General features: G+C 39.8%; 1 protein-coding gene across 1 annotated transcript; it reads right to left on the bottom strand.

Annotated features, from left to right (window-relative positions):
- Window positions 1–4007: 4007 nt before the first annotated feature.
- gabrb2a (gamma-aminobutyric acid type A receptor subunit beta2a) lies at window positions 4008–22592 on the bottom strand. The gene is made up of 10 exons (XM_030766890.1): window positions 22519–22592; window positions 22312–22403; window positions 21552–21619; window positions 14705–14925; window positions 10639–10721; window positions 8289–8426; window positions 7707–7859; window positions 6208–6452; window positions 5573–5713; window positions 4008–4352 (listed from the first exon to the last, which is right to left on the bottom strand). The coding sequence occupies exons 1-10, from the start codon at window positions 22590–22592 to the stop codon at window positions 4008–4010; spliced, it is 1560 nt and encodes a 519-aa protein (XP_030622750.1).
- Between the last annotated feature and the right edge of the window lie 1224 nt (window positions 22593–23816).

Here is a 23816-nt window from a genome sequence, read left to right as displayed (position 1 = left end):
CATCCCCCCCCCACACACACACACACACACACACACACACACACTGCTACCCCGACGACCTCTTATCTCTCCCATCTCTCTCCTTTTCTCCTCCCACACGTGAATAGGACAAAGGTCTGTGAATTGTTAATTCCTCCGGTGACATAGAAGCATTTAAGAGAGGAAAGCATCTGCCCTTTTCTAAAAAAAAAAAAAAAAAAAATCTTGTTTCTGACTGTTAATGCCGTTTCAGAGTGTACGAATGGAGGAAATGATTTAAACAAACACACACACACACACACAGACACACACACACACACACATATCTGTGTGGTGTACCATGATGATAGTCTGCTCACTCCTCCATGACTTTATTTGTCTGTTGATGGGTTGCAATCGGTCACATACTGTACAGTTTGTGTTTACCCATGCATGATTACATGTAGGGCAAGGGCAAATATTTCAGAATACACGTCTGCATTTTATTGACTTACCAAAATACACAATTCATCAAGAAATACATACTAAACAGACTGAAACTGTAGAATGACCTATCAGTTTTTTAATGTTTTCTTTTTTTGTTTGTTCATTTTCAAAAGCACAGTCGTTATCTGAATTTGTAATTACGTAACTACGTTTGATAGCTCAAACAGCAAAAACAAAAAAGAAAGAAATACTCTTGTGTCAGACCCTGAGACCCTGATATATTCTTATTGACCGGACACTCTTGCTGGTCACTGACCCCTTTATGACAGAAGCACCGCAAACTTGCCTTTACACTCCTGAGGTGAATGTACCATACTGTCTTTAAAAATGACCAACTTTGTCTTCCACTTCCTTGCAGAGATATCACCATGGCAACTATGGTTGACATCAAATATTTCAGACAGGCTTTGTACTCTCTGAGCTTTAAAAACAGAGATAGTTACAGGTCTGCTAATGAAGTGAGTTTCATTCCTCTGAGTCTTGACACTGTTCATAAAGGCTGTCAGACATGGCATGCAATTTTCACCTCAGATTAACAAGGTGTTTGTTTCGTGTTCAGAAGTAATTCTCTAATGCCCCTGAAGAAAAATTATAATTAACATTTTAACACCTCTAGCTCCAATCCTATTTGTGGAAGCTTCTTTGCATTAAAACTGAAACTCACAGAATGGTTCCTTTTGTAGGGATTTTTGAGACTTAAGTTACCAATTTTAATTAAGAATCCACGAGAATCAATGGGATCCATTTTTAGTATATGGTGTTGTTTATATACGGTGAATGGCTACGTATACCTTTTTTTGTGTTAAAGACAGGGTTAGCATCCTTGAGTGTGGTGGGTGTATGTGTGTGTGTGTGTGTACATGCGTGTGTGCATGCGTGTCTGTGTGTGTGTGTGTGTATGTGTGTGTGTATGTGTGTGTGTGTGTGTGTGTGTGTTGGGGCGGGGGGGGTGGGCTTGATGTCTTGAGATAAAATTCATCTCTATTTCTGTCTGGCTTTCATGTTGTGTTCCCCCCTGGCCTACAGGGCCATTCTTGTGCTCTGAGTCCAGAATGTGCCCAAACGCTCATGCCTTTCTGCCTTAATGTCCCCTGTGGCTGACTGACTAGAATCGTTGACTAGAACTCATTTTTTCTATCAAAGGAACGGATGTGTTGCCTTTTCATCCATTATGTATTCTGTGGGTTCCATCTGCATTCTCTGGCACCCAGTCAGTCATAAAGCAAACAAAAAAAGAACCCTCTGCAATAATCAGTATTCATGAGTGCATTTTTTCTCTTTTCAGCTCTCTCTCTCTCTCTCTTTCTCTCTCTCTCTCTCTCTCTGTGTCTCCATCTCTCTCATCCTTTTCTCTTTCACTTACCTGTCTGGTCTAGCATCATCGCACTCTCTCATTCTGTTTTCTGAAAATAATTAATGTTTTTTTCATGATTAATGCATTCTTTCATAGAATGCTCCTATGAACATTCACAAGCTAATCAAAACCTCCTCAAATTAAAAAAAAAAAAAAAAGTTTCTGAAATATTCATAATTTGCGAGATAAGCATCATAAAAGATTTACACTAATCATATAACTGGCATAATGAGATGTAATGGACTAACAGAGAAAAAAAAAAAAATGTAACAAATCCAAATGCGCTACATTACTGAGAAGGTAAAGTGCCTAGCTTTATTCATTTGAGAGTACACGTATTACCTCGATCTAAAACAGAAGTCCATTTGTAAACTTCGCATCCCCAATACATTCAAACTTCAACTACTTCAAAAGATCTATACCGAGGTGCATCCATTTAGCCTCACTCACTCCAATCGTTTCTCACTCCAATTTGTAGAAATACCCAAGGCATTCCTGAATATTCTTTCGAGAGAAGAAATAAGTTTAATTCAGCTTTAATAATTTAATTTAGATACATTTTCATAATTGCTGAGAGTCATTTCACAATATATATTTACAGATCATTATGAAATATTATTACCATTTACAGGATTTTATACAAAATTTGCTCAACCGTTGCCTTTACAATTGAATCCAGAAACCTCCATTTCTTCAGATAGCGATTTGGAGATAAACTATACTTACAGGTCACTTCAATATTCCTACCTCTACTCTTTTTTCCCTTTAGTAAGTGCTCTTTGAGGCCTTGAAAAAGGTTCTGATTGCTCATCTGATTTGTAATAAATAATATATTCTTTTTTTTTTTAACCTTAAACCAAAGTCGGCAACATTAAGAAACCTAATACACCAAAAAATACATGTTTAAATAATGAATCATAACACTAACATCTGATATCATTACTATTGAGTTACAAAATTGTGTCTTTTTTTTCCACATGAATTAACATCATCTATTATTTTTAAACTTAAATCTATTGATAGTGATTATGGAGTACAATTATATTGCATCTTTCATGATTTCATAATGAGTGTGTTACATTGTGAAGGGTAACTCACCACGTCCATTTAACCAATGTGTTAAAACTCTTGATTGATGGTATCCGTTCATCTTCCAGAAGCTTCTCATCATGTAAGTTAATACAGTGTAGAAATGGGGATTGTTTAGCATTTAGATGGCCTAGGTACTTTAGATAGAACCAGATTGGATATTTTGTCCAACACATCAGGGTAATGGTCCGTTTCAGTCCGCTCCTGCCATGGGGGGTTTTCTTAATGTCCATTGGCATCATGACCCCAGTCTCATGTTTTTTTTTGTTTGTTTGGTTTTTTTTTTTTTTTTTCAACAAGTTCAAAGTCCCCAACATTGCAGGAGCACTAACAGACTTTGGGTCAACAGGAATACAACCCTCCGTGAGCCCATTGGTGTCTGTTCCATTAACAACAAATTAAAGTACCTGACACGTGTTTACCCTGTTTGATTTTTCGGTTAAGACATTGTCCAGCATGGCGACCGGTAAACTCATTTGAAAGAATAGAAGAATTTGAATTAGTAAAACTAAAATGCATTGTGCTCCATCTCAGGTACTGAGATATAAATCAAAACAAACCAAAGCATGCTTTTTTTTTTTTTTTTTTAAAGAGATGTTTGATATACAGTACAACTATAGGAAAATAGGCTTTCAAGGATGACTCCTTCAAAATCACCTATAAAGCTTTCCTGGATGCAGTTAGCTTGGCTACGAAGTAAATAGATATACTAACGGAAAAAACAAATCCTTAAAATATATGCAAACACAAGCATAAATACTTGATCCACAGAGTAAGCTACGAATAACAAATATACGTGATATACTGAAATTCTGGAACAGGCCCCATTGTCCTTTATGTCTCTCTCTTCCTGCGTTGATATGTAAATCAGTCACTATGTTATTTTTCCAAGAACAACAGGCATCAGCGCTGACTTTTTTTTGTGTGTAACTTCCAGGTCTCTTGCCTCCTCAAATATGAAACAAATCAGCAAAAGAAAAAAAAAAAAAAAAAGAAAAAAGAAAAAAAAAAAAACCAAAACAGAAAAAAAGAGGTGTTCACTGTTTTCCTTTTTTTTTTTTTTTTTTTTTATGTATTCCGGTCCGCTCTCCTAATCTTCTTAATGGACGTAGTAGAGCCAGTAAACTACGTTAAAGAAGGAAAAGACCGTGGGGAAGATCATCCTCGACCATTTGTCGATAGAGTTAACGTCGGACAGGTCGGGGATGTTGACTTTGAGCTGGGACGCCCGTCTCCGGAGTCGACTTTTCTTCTGGGTGGCGTGACGTTCCAGGGCACTGTGGCCATAGTTCTGCCTGGCCATGGCTGCCCGGCGATACTGCAGGGTGGAGCTGTCATAGGCCAACATGGTGCTGCGGGGGTCTCCCAGACCCCGCGACAGATCAGACGGTCCCATCTCATTTTTCATCTCTACGGTCGTCAGCCGGATGTCGTCGGGATTCATCTGCGGAAAAGAAAAGACATGGCGTGGTTTGTCGGATCTTTTGCTTTCGGGGGAAAGAAAAGAGACAGAACGGTCTGATTTCCAATGAAAAGAGAAGGAGATCATTCTCCTCTTTATGTGCATGCAACCTTCTCTCAAAATGTATACATTCCTTTAGAAAATGCATACAACTTTTCTATATCCTTAACGCTCTTGCTCTTTGTTTACATGGCAATTTTTATCCATAACAAACTTTAACGTTGACTCCATGGTTGACTTGCTATAATACATATAAATATTATATATAAAAATATAATTGCTTATAAACAGGCTATATACAGTCAAGATGAAAAACACGCATGTTTGTGTACAATTATTAGCTATTATTAGCTCGTGCCGAATTTCAACCATATCATGGTTAAAATTCTGTCTGCATATATATAATCAGGCAAATAAATGCAAATAAAAAGGAAAAGAACATGAAAGGCAGAAATCCAGATCAACATGAGCGATCAGTTTGCAGAGATGAAGGTAAGGCAGGGGAAGACGGGAAGAGGCAGGAGGAGAGGGGAAACTGTGGGTGCATTACTTTATTTTCCAACCTAAAATTAACCCCCCCCCTCCCACTAAAGCAACCAATCACACTTCACCCATGCTCTACTACACCTGGTCTTACCTACTTATGTCATCTGTTCTTAACCCTCAGTTACTCAGAATCAACATACAAAGAAGCATTGCATAAATGAGAATCCAGAAAAAAAAAAAAACATCAGAAAAGACGTCTTGACTACAAACTCATCTCAAAATCACAGTTACTATAAATTTACAGAGCTACAAACTCTACTTCTGCTTACAAAACGCTACTTCTTTCTGGCTACAATGTAATAACTCTCCATTCAGTTTAATGCTGTACTCCTACTTGATAAATTAAGTATAAGTAGATACATACATACGTTTAAAAAAAAAAAAAAAAATTCACTGAAAAACTTCATCAGTCAGCAGTCATGTGGACGTGATCGTCGGGAAAACGTTTGAGGTGCACACTTTAAATCAAAAAAGGAAGGAAAACAATGGTGGGAATGGTGATGGCTAGCTTCATTGATTTAAAAAAAAAAATCAAAAGAAATTCATAAATAAAAAAACAGCTTGGGTGTATTTATTTCTGATTGGTTATCGATGCAGATCCTTCACATTTTTTTTTTTTTTTTTTTAGTTATGACTCTTAGTCATGTATTCAGTACCTTAATTCTTTGCTCGCCTAGTCCTAATGCCGCATCCTCCGCAAAGATCGGATCCCACATCGAGTCATACGCGTCAATTTCCCTCTGTTTCATTCTTGCATACAGAGCATCGTCTCTCTGAACTACATTTCCCACCAACCACTGCAAGCATACAAAATCATCACTGTTACTTTGAAAATAGAAGCTTGCAACACTGAGAGAGAAAGGGTTTGGCACATCTAACTTATTTAGCTCAATAAGATAATGAGGAGATTTGGAGTTGAAACATTGCCAGCCATGTATTCAGAGATGACTTGCCCTGTGAGTAAAAAAGGAAGGGCAAAGTCATTGGTGCTGTTTTCACCGCAGCCAACTGTCTAGTCTGCTCGAATCCGATACTTAATGATGATCTTTTAAGAGGAAAAATCGATTGGATTTGTGGTTGGTGAATAACCCTATGCCACTGGAAAAAAAAAATGCAAAATTTACTTCCAGGGTGCATCGACGCTAGGAGGACCTCGTTGAACCTCGGAGAACATGGATTAATCACAACAAATTGCCTCAGAGAGCTGACCAACACCTCTACGGAGCACTTAAGGTAAAAACAACCAAACAGAACCACGACCCGACACACGGACATTTCCCCCAGACGGTACCTTGTTAGGATCAGGCCTCAGTTTCTCATTGTTGGCGGTGGCAGCTTTCTCTGCTGCCTTCTTCTGTCGCTGTGGGCCCCTCCCAAAGAAGATATAGTTGACAAAAGCGTACTCCAGCAGGGCCAGGAACACAAAAACGAAGCAGCCCATCAGGTACATGTCTATGGCCTTAACATAGGGGATCTTGGGTAAAGTCTCTCGCAAATGTGTGTTGATTGTGGTCATGGTCAGCACAGTGGTAATACCTAAAGATCAAAGAAAATGGTTAAATGTATTATGCAAATTGTCTGCTTCACGGCTGTTGAAAATGTTAGTCATTATGCACGCCAGGAACCAAAGTGTCTACTCCATAATATAAAAGTGCAGGTCATATCTTATGATGTAACATCCTGGCCCAATCATACAATTACAATGGATTGCTTAGTTAAATTTAGTCACAGATCTTGAACTTTGTGTATAGAGCAGCTCAAAGCATGTTAATGACAAGTGAAGTAGATAAAAAGCCTGAGAATGGATAAATTAAAAGAACACAGCGCACTAAAACACAGCATTACAGCACTGCAGTGCCTAGTTTTTTTCATTTTCTGTCTTTTCTTATTTTGGTTCACGAAAATATTCGTATATAGCCTACATCCTGTATATGACAGAAACCCATGTGTATTCTACTCTCAACCATCCTGTATTAATCACAGCACAGTTCACCTGCTATTTTTTTTTCTTTCTTTTCTGTTTTTTTTTTTTGTTTGACATTTTCATTTTGTTTGATTTGTTAGTCATCTGCATGCACAATCTGCATTTGGTCAAATTCACACGTATTATAAATAACCTAACTGTGCTCACTGCAGCCACCCTCTTCTATTCATCTAAGTCACAACCGCGCCGTTTTTTTGGTTTTGTTTTGTTTTGTTTTTGTTTGTTTTTTTCTTTCATACTTTGGTTTCCAGTACGGCTTCTGTTACACTGTCTAAACAATAGCAGGACGCTGGAGCTTTCTGTCCAAGCATCACATGCTTTCTACCACAGACAGATTGATTCTGACAAGCACAGCAAATGCTAAAAGCCCGAGTCTTCGAATCATCAGTCACCTATTTTATTTCCCTTCCCCTTATAAGAGCCAGTGAAACCGTTTTGTCAATGTGGCAGGGACATGGTCCTATTAGACAGAAAACATATCAGTGATGACCATCCAGGGAAACGTTTGTCAGCTAAATCAACAGCGATACATCAAAACCCTTAATAAGATTTAGAGCAAGCAGGGTAGAGCTACTGCCTCAGAGGGAAAACACAGCCAGCACTGCATCTTCATTGGATTCGAACAATTTTCACACCCACACTATGAAGTCGAAAGGCATAACACAATTGAGTTCTAAAAAGACAGATTAACTGTCAAAAAGCCTTAATTACACAACTATCTGTATGTGAGGTGCTAGTCTAATGGGATGACGGAGGATGCCTAACCCAGACAGTACACATATGCCACGCTGTCAAAAAAAGCCCACCTAAAGCCACACGGGCGGCAGAGGCATCGTAATTGATCCAGAAGGAAACCCATGAAAGGATGGTGATCAAGATGGACGGCATGTAGGTCTGCAAGATGAAGTAGCCAATGTTCCTCTTCAGCTTGAAGCTCAGGGACAAACGGGGGTAGGAACCTGTTTATATAAAGGGCAGACTAACATTAGCAGTTGCAGTTTTAGAAAAAGGCTCGCAGATGGACAAAACTTCACACACGGTGGACACAAGGCATTCTTAACATCTCATTCTACTCTGTATGACTCCAATCCGTTCCTGAAAGGCAGATCCAGCAATGATAATAACACAAGCAGGAAACACAAATTAAGTGCGGTTATTCACTGAATTACTCATCGGTATTGCTTGAAGGTTAAACGCGAGGTCATTGAAGTGCAGTTGTCAGAGAGTTACAAAACGCACTGCCGGACAGTCTCGCTTCTACTTTGCAGTGAAGCAGCCAGGACCAATCAACATGTAACCGCTTTTCTGGATGTGATGGCGCAGCCTGTATGATGGTGACAAAAGTCCAAAAAAAATGGAGCTAAAAAACTAAAATCAAAAAACCGTACCTGTGGAGAAAACTACGTTCTTGGAGATGAGCTTGTAGTCTACGATGGAGAACTGAGGCAGTTCTATCCTTTCCACTCCAGATACAGCTCCATCTCCACCTCGCCAGTAAAATTCAATATCGTCTGTGGTGTAGCCGTCTACGGGAAGGGACAGAGACATACGTTACTACAGAGTGCAGTTTGGGAAAGCAGACTCACACATGCTAATAGACCATTAAAACCGGAGTGTTATATAACAGATATTGATATCAAAAACCAATTTAGATGTAACAGCTAATGCCCTAATCAAATAATGCAGCGATGATACGGCATTACAAAACACATTCACAACCACTCAGGGGAGTTTGGGGAGTGTTTTTTGCTGGATTGTGTTTTCTTCCGTTCCAGCATCACAGAGGATCCCATTTTGTCTGTACCAGTTTGTCTGCTTGCGACTTATAATGAGAACCAGTGACCTATTTAGTGTTATGAATAATTAAAGATGAGCTTCTGATTTCTCCATATTAAAGCCAGTTATCTCTGTGTGACTTACCAACCAGGTACATGCAGCTTTGACCACTGAGGTCATACCGTTAAATTAGCACTCTTACAAAGATTTGATCATGAACTATACAGTTAGACAATTTTTTCTTTATGTTACGTGAGTGTGTGTGTGTGTGTGTGTGTGTGTGTGTGTGTGTGTCTGAAGCTAGCAATACAACACAGAGATGACAGTGCAAAGTACTTGAAACTGTAGTCTCACAGAGATCATGCAGTGTGTGTTAGAGAGTTTTGCCCAAGTGACACTACATCATGTCTTGTTTTGTTCATCCTCCTGCTGTCTGCAAGGGCTTTTAGACTGATAACAGCAGAGGAGATGAGTGCGGGCTCTGGAGGAGGCTGGCTGCTGTTTGGGCTGTGTGAGACTGGTCATTCAGATTCCATTAAATCCATTATCTCCGTGCCATTGAGGCTGACTTCGCCCAAACTAGCCCCCCGATCTATGTCAACAGATCACGTCTATTTAGTTAGCCTGAGAGGTGAGCGGTACAGGAGACCTGAGAGAAGTGCGTGTATTAGAATCTTCGGGGTGGGGTGGGGGGGGGGGGGGGGGGGGGGGGGGGGGGTGGAGGAGGGGGAGGAGGTAAAGGAGGAGGAGAAAAAAAAACGCATACTGAATTTAACATCAGAGAAAATCGACTGAAGTGGAGAGATTATGCTTTGCTGTGCTCTGAATCCATTGCTTTCTGAATCGTGTCAATTAAAAATGTATCAAGAATCAAGTTTATCAAGGCAAAAAAAAAAAAAAAAAAAAAGCAAGGCTTAGCTCATGCCTCATTAGTCTCCATGAAGTAGCATCAGCTTCAGTGATCCACTTCAGCTGTGGGACATTAAAGACTGTCCTTGTACATTTGTATGAATATACAGATACCCTGATACAAATAAACAAAAAAAAATGCAGTTGGGCTGTGTACAGCATGTTTGTGTGTAAAAGGGAGAGGTAGAGAGAGAGGAGAGTTAGAGAGAGGGGGAAGGATGGAGAAATAAAAGCTGAAGAAGAGAGAGAGAGCGAGAGAGAGAGAGAGAGAGAGAGAGAGAATGAGTGGGAGACAGAACGAGAGAGAAATGGAGAGGGAGAGTATAGGAATAAGCATAGATGGAAAAAATGGAGACAAAGTACAGGGGAGTAAAGAGAGGTAGAAAAAGGGAAACATGAAGGTAAGAGAGAGAGAGAAAGATACAGAGAGAGAGAAAGAGACAGAGAGAGAGAGAGAAAGAGAGAGAACGAGAGAGAGAGAGAAAGAAAGAGAGAGAGAGAGAGAGAGAGAGAGAGAGAGAAAATACAGCACAATGGGATAAGAGCAAAAGGAAGCTGGGTCTGACCCGTACTGTTTTTGTGCTGCTTAACGCTTCTGGCAACGCAGTGATCAAACGGAGCCAGACTGCGCCTCAGCACTGCATCACAGCTCTCTCTAATCCATGACTCCAGGGACGGAGATAAAACACTGAGAAGACCACTCATTCCTCTCCCATGTCTTTCATTTTTTATGACAAGAAATACTGTGTTACACACAATTACACACAATAATGGCGAAAATATGTTAAAAAAAAAAAGCCTATTCATCTTGATAAAGAGGAAGACGCTGGCTTTTGTTAAGACCTTAATTGTCTAATTTATGATTGCTATTAGCCATGGTTTTAGACAGAGTCTTAAAGAAAAGGAGAGGCAACTATCAGCACCTTTCTGAGGATCAGATGTATGTGAGGTGGGAAAGGATTTTGGATACTGTTGGGTTTTTTGGGTGGAGGTTGGGGTTCGGTCTGTCTGATCGGCCGATCAGAAAAACGTCGCGTGGACGTGTGTACTCACAGCTCTCTATTTCCAAGGTGCAGTTCTGTTCGTCCAGAGGGTAACGCCTCAGGTCCATCATACAGGCTGCAGTGGTGGTGATCCTGAGAATAAGTAAAACAAGACTGTGTTGTATTACAGAGGGATTTCAAGGACACCAAGGACAGGAGGTCCCCCCCCCCCCTTACACAGAGGTGGTACAGCCCTTGTTTGAACACTACCCTTAAATTTAGTTATACATGACCGAAATGATAAATCCTGACATAAAAAAAAGACCTTCGGTATAACAAACTGCGTGAGGAGACGGCTAGATAACTATAGCCGATCAATTTCTGTTCAAAGCGAATCTGAAGCTAAAATGACCCCGCGATAACTTCCATCTGTAAAATATAAGGATGCTCCCTAAATTTAACAGTTCATCATCAAATAAAACTGCCACAGTGGTTTTTTTTTTGGTTTTTTTTTAATGAAAGCTTAAATATTGTCTGTATCTGTGCACTCTGTCCACTCATCATCCTGAGTTGACAAAGAAACTGGAGCTAATTACGCAAAGTAAAACAATCTTACTTTTGAATCAGGCCAAGTTCGATGCTAATGACATTTTGACAAAATTAAAAAAAAAAAAAAAAAAAAAAAAGAATTTCAAATTCGAAATTTAATAGGCTTTCCTGAACTTTACTATGTTCGCTCCAAATTCATCTTGAGGACCTCTTATCTTTAATAATTAAGGACACAAGTTAATTTGAAATCCTCTCACATAAAATATCCAGCACCCACCGGTACTCAGTGTTGAGTTCAGTTTTTTTTTTTTTTTCTCTCTCTTTTTTTTTTCAGAGACATTAAAACATGCTCTTACACTGGGCCCTTACATAATAGCCAGTTTTGTGGGTCTACAGAACCACGGGATATAGACAATGGTGTGCTCCTTGTCCTAGTTTACCCCTTTCTCACCATAAATCACCCCTGCTAAAAACACCAGTCACTCCGGCAGCTTCTAATCCACCATTCAATAATCACACTTCTACAGGAAGCACAAGGGAAATGAGGAAATTAGGCCAAGATGGCAGTGGTAAAAATAACAGCCTATTTATAGATCTCTACATCATCAGCCAAAGTCTTGCTGTTTTTTTTTCTTTCTTTTTTTTTTTTCTGAAGGGATAGCTTTCGGAATCGTTCGGTTACCTTCATGGGAACGCGTGAATGACAGAGGGCTTTCTACAGAAAAAAAAAAAAACAGTAGCCAGAGAGACAAGCAGAGGAGAGGAGAGGAGAGGAGAGGAGAGCAGAGGAGAGGAGAGGAGAGGAGAGGAGAGGAGAGGAGAGGAGAGAGGAAAATGATTCCCAGTGAGTGGGCCGCTGGTGCACTGCGAGAGCTGTAGCGTTTCCTTCATGCTGCTCTGCACCTATTCCTCAATCACACTCAGTCAAGACCTGCCTCTTATTGGCTGATTTCTATCAGCTTGAGGAGAAGCAGAGGAATGAAACTTAGCCCTGTTTACTTTCCATTACTGTCAGCCTGCCACACGTCTAGCCCTGCCACTCCTACAGCTGCCTATTTGCTCTTCCTCTGGTCTTACCATCTTAAGCTCTATGAGATTCCAACGTACTCAGTTTTCCATTTCATTTCCAAAAAAAAAGTAATGGGGCGTCTCAGCGGCGATGCAATTTCTGTTTTTTTTTTGGTGCTCCGAAAAACAGTTCATCTGAGGTTTGGGTGCGCGCCCTAAGGTAAGCAGTGCACCTTTACTCCATATGACCTTGTTTACAGAGCCTTGTGTTGAAAAACACCACACAGGGCCCATGACTCAATTACATTATGATGGAGAGCAAGAGAGCTTACTGAAGCACAACCCTGCAAAAGCACTCCGCAAAACACGCAAACCTTTCAGCAAATAAAAAGCTACATTAAATTACCGACGGCTAATGAAAAAGAAAGTCACCGTGTATAAATTATTGTACGGTCAAACATAAAAACACAAGCCGAAAGAATCGTAGAGCTTTGACAAGTCTGTAAAGGCTCTCATGGTGAAAATTCAGGTGCAAGGTCGTGCTTTCACACTCAAATGTGGACTCTAGCACGAAAAAAAAAAATATATATATATATATAACAGGACTGATTTGCAATTTTGGACAAAAGACTTTGTTTTTCAGTCAGGCGCTGCCAAAACTCTCAGTGAAAAAAAACGGTAAGGTTGGGTTATTTTACAAGGTCGCAGTAACTCTGTATTCCATCCATAAAACCGTTCTATTCATAATGTCAGGTACTGTTTTTGTCAACTTAAAATCCCAATCAAATAAAGCTGACACAACAAAAAATAAGGATGCATTATTGATTCTAATGCCAGTTCTGTACCACATGACGGTGCGGCTAAGCCCCCACTGACAGAATTGACGATAAAAGAGAAGGAGGAGAGGAAAGCGATGTATTGAGTTCTCTTCCCCTCCACTCAGCAGCTTTTCCCCTCTTGGCGATGCCTGTCATACACTTAATGTTTTGAAAACCGCACTGGCATTCTCCTGCCTTGACAAAAGAAGATGGTCTCCTTAACAGCACAAGAATGTGTTATTACACAGAACAAAATGTGATGGCCATAAATAGCTGCTTGTTTGCACCTGCTAAATATATGTACGTATATATGTGTGCGTGCGTGAGTGTGCACACACACACACACACACACATATATATATATATATATATATATATGTTTTAAGAACATTCCCTTCAAAATATTAAAATATATATGCGTGTGTGTGTGTGTGTGTGAGTGTGTGCGTGTGTGTGTGAGTCTTAAGAACATTCCCTTCATAATATTCTGCCAATGACCTGTACATTTTGCATTTTCTGCTGCGCTAAAGACACTAATATTTAAAGCAAGAAAATATGCACGGAGGAGTCATCTAAAATGGCAGAGTCAACGGAAAAATTACATAGAGGGGGAAAAAGTGGCACTGCATTTTAAATACGATTTTCATCCCGCACATGCCTTGGCTTGTGCACTCTCACCTGCTGCGAGCTGGCCACGTTATTGGCTGAGGCATTTTAGGAACTGGGTATTCAGAGATCCGTCTGCTTTTCCCTGATAGTCCAACTCTGTTCTAACTGACAGTTGGGAGCACTGTTGTAATTTTCTGCTCCTCCTGGTAATTGAAGCCTTGGCTTTGGCAGGCTTAGGATTCAGTACATCCAAAGAATATAGACAACAGCTGCCCTTCCAATACTGCTACCCCATACCCTTACAACAATTTCCACTCCCCCACACTCTCCACCACTCACGAAACAGCTTCCCCTTTGCAAGCTCTCACTAAAAACCTTCCACTTCAGAAAACGCACAGTGCTGCGCCAACAGACCCATCACCAAACGGTCGACTCAATCTGAGTTTGAATATTTGACCTGAGACTTTTTTGGTCATGTTGACACTGACAGCAATTCAACTGTTGTGTCCAGTTTGCAAAAATACTGAAATCAACCACCCAAGGCTCTGCTCGTTAGGGCTTTAGTGTCACTTCTGATACACCTCCCTGTTCAGACACTTTTTTTGTTTCTTTTTTGTTGTTATGTAAAAAAAAAAAAAAAAATTATGTGTTAGCTTATGTAATTGGGTACTTACATAATAAAGCGTTATAAATTACATTTATTGATTTTTTTTTTTTGTAGCATAACAACTATGAATTATCTGCTGCACTGCAGACTCTTAAATTTTTAAAGCACTGTTCAGATAAGGAAAGGCTGTCAGGGAGAGGAAAAGAATGCTGCAATATTCTGAAATGGAATTAGCAACAATAATCTCCCCCCCCCCCTCTCCCCCCAACCCCAAATATAGACAGTGATGTGGAGTCATTTGTATAGATATAATACATCAACAGAGAGAGAGAGAGAGAGAGAGAGAGAGAAACAGGCTCTGAAACAACAACAACGACGAAAGAAAAAAAAAAAAACCCGCAAAAAAAAAAAAACCCCGATGTTCCATGTGCCTAGAAAAAAACGATCCCAACCAGTTAGGAACGTGGGATCACTGTTTAGAAGAGAAAACTGATCACAGGCGTTGACTGGTTGATAAAGAGAAATGAAGATGATGAATGATGTACCTTAATCCATACAGCACAGTTCCATCGGGATGCAGGCGGATCATTCGGTTCTTGACCGTGACGCCATGCACAAAGGACTTCTTATCGTTCAGGAAATAGGTATCGGGCACCCAGAGCTGGTCAGCCACGCGGTTATCCAGAGTGAGATTCAGAGGAATCTCAGAGTACGAGAGACGTTTGTCTCGCCAAGCTTGCTGGAAATACATTGTCAATGTGTAATCCTAGGAAAGAAAAAAAAAAAAAGAGAGAAAAACGCATTATGATGATGAACATATCTGGCCTATAGATCACTGGCAAACAGTACTTAATTATGAAAATGATATAGCTGATTAGTATAGATCAGTTGCAAACAGTATTCGGTTCAAGGCTCGGTGTTTAATGATATGCTTGGTTTTAAGTGAGATAGTTTCTGCTGGAGTAAGGCATGATGGAGGCAAATGCTCAGGGCGCATATTCCGCTTGTAACTTCTACAGCAGTGACCTGAAAGAGAACTCTTAAAACCAGCTACCGTCTCCTGCCAAAAATATCCTCCTGTACTTGATAAAGTCACTCTTGGGCATAAGAGAACAATGCCTCCCTTCCTTTTACAAACCACTCGGAAAAAAAAAAAAAAACTCCTGCTGAGTCTCTCAGTGTCTTGCATGTTTGCGTATTCAGTCTCATTCACATTAACTTCTGCATGAACAAGCCGGTGTAACACACGCACACGCGCACACACTCACGCATGCACACATGCATGCACGCACACATGCACGCACACACACACACACACACACACACACACACACATATGCATTTATGCATACACACAGAGACACAAAGTCCCTGTCCAAAACACACCCAGGAATCACAACATCACTGCAGTGGATTCTTCCCACTTTTCACGCGTCAGAATGAATGATGTAAAAACACTATTGATAAACACAACACGCACACCAAAAAAAAAAACTACTGATATTCTTCCGACACTTTTAGTCTATGAAAACACATCGGGTGAGAGAGAGCAAAATCGAAATCCACGTTTCAGACGTTTCACAGATCACATGCCCTCATCACGAAATTCCAGAGGACATCCCACCTACAGTTTCCCTCTGGAGTACCAGCAAACGCCTCAGGCCACATAGTCATTCCAGCAACCTCACACTCAGGATCATGTTCCGCTGCTCTCAAGGACACAGAAAATCCCATCCCACAGAATGCATCAAAAGTCAAATTCAATGTAAAACCAATGGGCATCCATTCATCCTTAAAAGCTTACGCGAGTTGAAAAGTCGTAAACAGATTTTTTTTCTTAAACTGTTTTTTAAAATATTCACAGAAGTATCGGCACAATATCTAAATTACAGGTTCCACACATACGTCCCTCTGTAATCTGAATTTGTACTGATAATCTACGGCTGATTTTTACTATTCTCGTTCTGTTTGCTCATTTTTCTTCCACGACATTTCAGAGAGAGCAGAGAGAACGAGCTACTGGTACGCTGTATCACCGATTCGTAGAAAAATACCACAATAAAGATACAGATTAACATAGATAAACATTGTTCCATTTTGGGAAGGAAGCTGAGTGCAGATGCCAAGCTACAGAACAGGGAACACCTGGGCCTGGAACTTGCCTCCTGGCTTTGGTGCAAAATGTGAACATAATTACTATGGCCACAGATGGTAGCAGATGCCTCTTTAGACTCTGTTTACTCTCCTTTGACATCAACGGATTTCAAACAGATATTAAAACACTAAGCTTCTGCAAAGCTCAAAAAATTCAAATAAATACATTCTTCTCCCGTTTCTCTTTTTTTTCCTTACATTAGTGATAGTCATATAGAAGAGAGGGACATACGGAGACAGCATCTCTGGTTGACCAAAGTAGAGCAGGTGATACATTATTCTTGAAATCTAGTGTGTATGTTATATGTGCACAAATTAATAATACTTGACTTGCTTGACTGCTATTTGAAAACTCTATACAATTTTAATAAGAGCCATGTTATAAAGCGTAATATTAAATATTTATTAAAAAGGTAGTACAAAGAGTTCAGCCATGTTTTGCAAATTTTGTTTACAATTTTTTTTTTTTTCACGTTTACAGTATTTTATATTGGTAGTATTACCCCTTGATATTTTTTTTTTCCAGGCACGTTTTACGGCTTACTGTACACCAAATGCAGTGTTGAATGCCAGCACGCTGGATCAATGAATCATATTGAGACTGTGACAGAATGACAAGTCATAATTTGTAGACGCTTTCCCAGAGACAACTGACATTCAGGGGCTGCCCAGATCTCGTCATTAAATCTGTCAGAAACCAAACACTGTGAAGATGGTTGCACGTGAATTTGACAGTGCTCCATTCGAGGTCAAAATATTTATGTATGTATGTATATATATATATATATATATATATATATATATATATATATATATACACACACACACATATATATATATGTATATATGTATATAAGAATAGAAAGTACATTCGTTTATTCATTCTGATCTCTCCTTATATAAATGGTAGGGATGGGAGAAACTGATCACTGAATGTTGCAATTGGCGACTTCGTGGTGGTATCATAGGGTACAGTCATAACGACACACGCGCCTCCCCTGATGTGCAGAATGCTGGAGTGACTTAACTAGCAGCGCTCATTAATCTGGTGTGACAGGGTAACTGTCCGAATGACTGGTTAAGTACATGCCTCTAAACAGTCGAGGTCATCGGGGAGATGGTCAGAAGAGCGCCCGGTCTTCCCCTTGGGTGCTGTAGTCATGAGCGTTTTGCTTCTAATCCCAGTGGGATTTTTTTTTTTCAGCTACTTAAGCACAATTGAAGCACAACTGGAAGAAAAAAAAAGGCTACCAGCTTTTCAAGCGCAACAGCGCTACGTTAACAGTTTAAAGAGTTACGTTCTAAACCTTCCTGTTGTTTCAACATTGAAAATAGAGCAAAGAGTACATAAAATTATAAAATATGATTTGGCATGCATCTACGTGTCGTATGATACATTACTGGCTAAAATATCTATATTTCAATTAACCACCATTTTCTTTCACTGTTGTTTTGGCTCTTACTGAAGTTTCCATCATCCAAGTAGGAATATGTATCCACAGAGTCAAAAACAATTACGATATCTTAACCTCACAACCAGATCATGTTTTCCAAAAAAAGATAGCCATTGTCATAGCAACTGTAGGTAAAAATAACGCAGGGATTGTTATACAGAATTGCGCCAAATGGGTGAGATAAAGAACTCTCAAACAACATGAATATGATTTACAGTTCCAGAGGAGGTCAATTTGAAGAGGGATGATGATGGAGGTGGTGGGGGTGGTCCTTCACAAATACAAACAAACAAACAAACAAACAAACAGAAAACCCAGAACAAAACAAATGCATCCCTCCTGTTGGTCCACATCCCTTTTGTGTTAGGTACTTGAGGGCACACAAGGATATTGCATCTCCTTGATTTTTGGAGTAAAACTGTGAGAGGTTTTCCTGCATTATCGCCTCTGTGCTGCGGTTGACACTGCAGATGAGAGGAGAATGTGGAGGAGGGTCAAAAACGCTTGTATGCCTCTGCTTCAGAATGAAATGTGGCTTGGTTGTCAGGGAAAGCAACAGTTAATGCAGCATCAGAACGAGAGAGACTGGTCAATCTTAGTTTTCTCCCCCCCCCCCCTGAAGAAGACAAGTGAGAAATTCACTAGCACCTATTATTTTAACCAATACTGAAAGCAAAAACAAATGACACTAATAGAAAAAAAAATCCAGCATGTAGGCTCTCAAAAAGATCCTTGTATGACCATCCATTAAAGAAACCATGAGAGAAATCATGAGTCAATAACCTACCTAGCAAGTTTTGCTAAACAACTTTTAGCTTCCATTGCTTTGTCATGGCTACAACATGTTTACCTCAGCGTATATTCACGCAACTATGTGCAATTTTAATGGTCATTCCTTCTTCGTCACACTATTGCAAGGCACCGAAGGAATTTTGTGACAGCTACAGTAGCGCAAAATTCCTTAAAACTCACTGTTTCTCCTGGAGTGCATGCCCCCCCCCAACCCTCCTCAGCAGAGGGTGGGGCGCATGACATCCACCCTACCCTCCGTACCACCACTAAGCTTGTTAAATATTTACAAATCGCCCACTGAGTTCCCGACACCAACACAGACAGCCTACACAACATACACATCTAATCTAATCTACCAGTGGCTCAGACTCCTTCTATGTGTTTGTAAGCTATCATTGGGCAAGTACGACTCTTATTCACATAAGGAATTAATGCTCATCTAGATAATGATCATTATAAAGGCAATGTTTCCGCCCTGCTAATTATTTAGCCCATGAGCCACCACAAGTCAGTTTGAATCTTTTCATTTAAAAGCAACTAATTACGTTTTCAGAGAACGCTGTTCGGCACATTCTCTGTCTCAGCAAACAATGAGTATTTCTCCCTAATTAAAGACATATAGCATATAATTTATGTATGAACTAACAAACTGAAGAAAGGAAATTGAATCTCCATTCCATTAGTAGCTCTAAATGCATGTGAAGTAAAAACAGAACAAGAGTGAGAAGCAGAGGGAGATCAATTATAATATCATAATATCCCATTTGTATAATGTTTCCATTTTCCTCCAGTCCTATGAGTCATCGGAGACTGACAGAGCCAGAAAGCATGGCCCGCACTTGCCTTCACTTGCGTTCTGTTGCCAAAAATAGCTTTTGATTTTAATGTCAAGACAGAATACCACATCTAACACATGCTGACCTAGGAATTTGCATTGCCCAACAACACAGCTGACCTTTGGACTTCGATGGCGACTTCGGGTCTAAGTGAAACAACACGAAGGTTTGTTTCCGTGACTCCGCGGCTTCCACACTTCAGGACAACGCCAGAGAACCGATCAGCGTGAACAGAGCTAAGGGTGTTGTCCACACCTGAGGCGTTTGTTCTTCGCTTAATTAGGAGGATCTCCTGCTGTCTGCAGTGGATTAATGAGTTCATGTGATATGGGCAAAAGGAGGCATCATGAGAGGGAGTTGGTATGGGGGGGGGGGGGGGGCAGCTCAGTTGTATTGGATGCTGAGACGCTAAGGAAACACTGAATTTTACTGAAGCGACTGTTAAAAAGTCTCATCCCTGATTTGATTTCCTCTAAATTTCCATACTAATGGGTCAATTTACATTTTGGGTCTCAGTCACGCCCCATTCCTAGGTCAGAACTGCAAAACCAGGAAATAAAAACAATGAAACAAACAAACAAGGGAAGAAAATGTCCTGACCAGATAATAACAGAAGTTCTTGGAACCATTTTGTCAGGGTGCCCAATGTAATAAAACAGCGATACTTACTTGTAACAAGCACCGACATTGTGGTTGGAGATCTCGAGAAAGCCAAAAATCACTAAGATATCAATAAAATAATATATTTAACAGCATGCCTGCCATCAGTATCATGTCAGAGAGAATCCAATGTTCTGCAAAATGCAGCTCTTTTACTCAAAGTATGGTTATTTTGAGGCAGGAGACATTTTCCATGAAATGACAGAGAAGGATGTTCAAATAGCTACAGGGAGTTGCATGACGTCAGTATCTGTTCACTGTGAATCCTCTGTTTGGTTATGAGTTCCATATAAAGCAATATTTCTTCCATTTGAGCGCATACAAGGTTCCAAAGTTCAAATCCTGATAAATCAAACCCTGGGAGTCCATGGCATGCAATGCGGTCAACCTGCTCAAAACAACCAAAGCCTCATCACTCATCAGTGAAAACCGACGTGGCAGACTAACCAAATTCCCATAATCTTATTACTTAAAATCACATTTTGCTTCTTAGGTAAATAAATAAATAAATAAAGGTTAAAAAAATAACTCGCTGCCTCAAACCCAAACCTGTCAACTGATTCCAGTCAAGCGGCTTGCATGACTTGCATGCACTTTCCCAAAATTTCAGTAACCACCATAGTAATTTGTCAACATCTAGAGCAATTTAGAAAGAGAAATAAAAAATACTGGTAAAGATTTATTTGAAAATAACTCAAACCCTATGAAGGGTATGAAGACGGAGTCAGTATGTCATGAATCTTTCATTTCTTTTCTGCACAGATTCAGTATGATCAGAATCACTACGCTTATTTTCCAAAAGGGGGTGCTATTGTATGAGGGGAACTTCTCTGCACCTCTTACGGTGCTTACAAATAATGTGCGATAGTTCTGCATTTGAACAGGTGTATCTCCGAGAATTACATGTGAGCTGTTTTCAGGGTCATGTGCATGAACAGGTGCCTTTCGCATCTCAAAAAAAAAATAATAACGTGATTCGTTTGAGGTTCACGAATGCCATGTGAAATCGTTCTCCTTGAGAATGGAACGATCACCTTGAACTAGATTTGGAGAAAAGAAAAGCAGCCCGTCTCCTCATTTTCGTATTCAGACGATGGGCTATGTCGTCAATTGTGTATCATACTAAGGATGCTCGACTGAAAAAACAGTCAGAGACATGCGGTATGCGTGAGGGTGTGCGTATGAGTGCGCCAGTGTGCGTGTGTTTTGAATTCAAATGCAGCCAACACTATGGTTGCGAAATGCAGAGCGGAGTGCAGTAACTAACAGCACAAGCATGCCAATGAACTTCTTCAATTTTGCAAAATCATCATGTATGGCACCATGAACATTAATAAGGTACAGGGTCGTGCTACAAGTTTCAGTGCAGACTTTTGGGAAACGTTTTGTCAATTAAGTCATTTGGACATAAAGGGTAGAAAAACGGATTTCGTCCCCTTGGATAACTTTAAGGACACACAACATTCATTTTTAGGAAACCAGTCAGTTCTACGTACCATGTTTACTTCGGATACCATGTCAATGCTGGCTATGTCTATATTCATTCCCACCGCTACCGGAGCCCCTAAAAATGGAGAGAGACGATGTGATAAAAATTAAGCAATTTCTTATTGCGTGTGTAGCAGCGCCAAAGCAGCGGTTTGCTACAAACAGATGCACGTAGCGCTGTTTTGCTAATATTATGTAGATCACATGCTCAATTATGTCATTAGAATTTGGTTAATACCAACACCCCTCACGCACGTGTCATTGCGCACCGAGTGGTTAAATATTTTAGACTCGCTGCTTCACCAGACATGTACACAAATAAACTAAAATATCCAGTACAGAGCTGATATCATATATATATATATATATATATATATATATATATATGTACACACACACACACACACACACACCAGGTACAACATCACTGGAGACTGAATAATTATCCTACTGACTTCTTCGTGATCAAGTAAAAAAATGGAAATGAAACTGATATTCAGTTTGAATTATTGTCGTGATGCCACCAAAGTTGTACTGCAAATTGAATCGATCACGAAGTTAGACACCCTTAACATAGATATTGTGAAATACGCTGGTAAAAATGACATGGTCAAACACAGCGTTAAATAAACATGCATCAGTTTGTCTCACTAACAGATTAATATGCGTGCTTTTCTAACATCGAGGATGAATTAACGAGATCTCCACAAGTCATTGTGCATGTACTGCACGTCATAAATGACTAAATATTAAATTCAATAGCCTTACCTCCAAAATCTGGCCTCAACCGAATGTCGTATCCTTTCATCAATCTGTCCACCGTTTCTTTCACTACTGGCATATTACTGGGGTCTCTTGAACTACAATAAAAAAGGGAATGCAACATTATGTGATGCAAATGTTTAAAATGTTCGCACAAACCACAGACACAGCATTTCATATCAAACGATGAGAAAAAAATTTAGACCGTTTTACCTTTGCGCACAGACTGCAGTCATAATTAAAGGACACATGAAGAAGACAGATTGGGTTTTCTTAATTCTCTCCATTGCAACAGTTTATGATAGGATTTTGGATCTGCCGAAGACAGCGCACATCCAACTTAGTCGAGCCAGTGCAGTAAACCCAATGAGGGACGCATGCGTACTTTCCACCCCAGATCAAAGAGCAGCTACTGATGATGGTGGATGAGCAGTTTCCATTGCGGAGGAAAAACTTAAAGGGACAACTGGATGAACGAAGAGCACAAGAGAAATCAAGACATCTGGCGAAACATGTCAACACAAGTAAAACAGTAAAGACATCATTTTAATTACATTCGTCACATTCGTCTTGCCCAAATTGTTCATTAACTCCGTGGAGTCTGTTTTCTCTATTAAAAGTGAAGACATCGTGAACATGTATAGGATGTCAGTTAAACAGACTACATGAAACTTTACTTGCAGTCCCACGGCTATATGTTTTATAGGTACATTATCCAATCGATTTTAAAGGATCTGAAGTCAAAATATCAATCAGTGAAGTTCAAACATTTGGTCAGTTCTTTTTTTTTTTTATTGACAAAGGGAGGAAACAATGGCATTCACAATAAATTAGATCTTCTGTGGAACTGCACTAACCAGAAATCAGAAAAAAAAATATACTCAGAAGACTAACAAACAGTATTTCAACAGCCAAATATAATGCCCAAGAGTCTACACATGAAAAAGTATGTGGTAAAACAATGCATAATGAAGGTGTGTACGTATCATTTAACCTTCATGCATTGTTAGCCATTACTAACTTCTTATTTCTGAAAGCTGCTCTTTCCTAAATGGATCGTAAAATGACCAATGGCATTAAACATATTATTATCAAAAGTTGAACTGAATCCACAATAACACTTTGACATGAATAACAAGCTCCCTGTCTATTGAGGATTGGGTTACGCAAAGAGTGCCTGTCATGAAAAAAAAAAGAGGAAAAAAAAAAAAAGAAATTTAAAAAGGATGTCATTTAGCCAAACCCCAACTGAGAGTTAGTGCACTCGCTTCCATCAGTGCCATGGAGTCAGGAAACTACCGTATAAATCACAAACTGAATATAGTGACAGAACTGCAAGAGGCAGAATAAGGATTCAGTTCTATGATTACTCTTTTTCAGACTGAAAATTCTTTGAAGCTTCCTGAGAGTGAGAGCCCCCACCACTGCCTTTGATCTTGTGTGTAGTGAGAGATGTGTCTCTGTAGAGGGCAGGCATCGGAGCGTTGGTTCAACGTTGCATCACCAAACTC

This window comes from Chanos chanos, chromosome 2, assembly GCF_902362185.1.
Source record: "Chanos chanos chromosome 2, fChaCha1.1, whole genome shotgun sequence".
Lineage (NCBI taxonomy): Eukaryota > Metazoa > Chordata > Actinopteri > Gonorynchiformes > Chanidae > Chanos > Chanos chanos.
The sequence above is the reverse complement of the archived record's forward strand: the minus strand, read 5'-3'. Positions and strand labels throughout refer to the sequence as shown.

Bases quoted from the DNA above. Each gene is read 5' to 3' on its own strand.
- gabrb2a (XM_030766890.1), bottom strand. From the start codon at position 22,592: ATGGAGAGAATTAAGAAAACCCAATCTGTCTTCTTCATGTGTCCTTTA. The intron at 6,453-7,706 runs GTGGGCTTTTTT...TTTGATCTTTAG, and splicing joins TGCCGCCCGTGTGGCTTTAG to GTATTACCACTGTGCTGACC. The intron at 5,714-6,207 runs GTACCGTCTGGG...GTATGCTTGCAG, and splicing joins TGAGGCCTGATCCTAACAAG to TGGTTGGTGGGAAATGTAGT.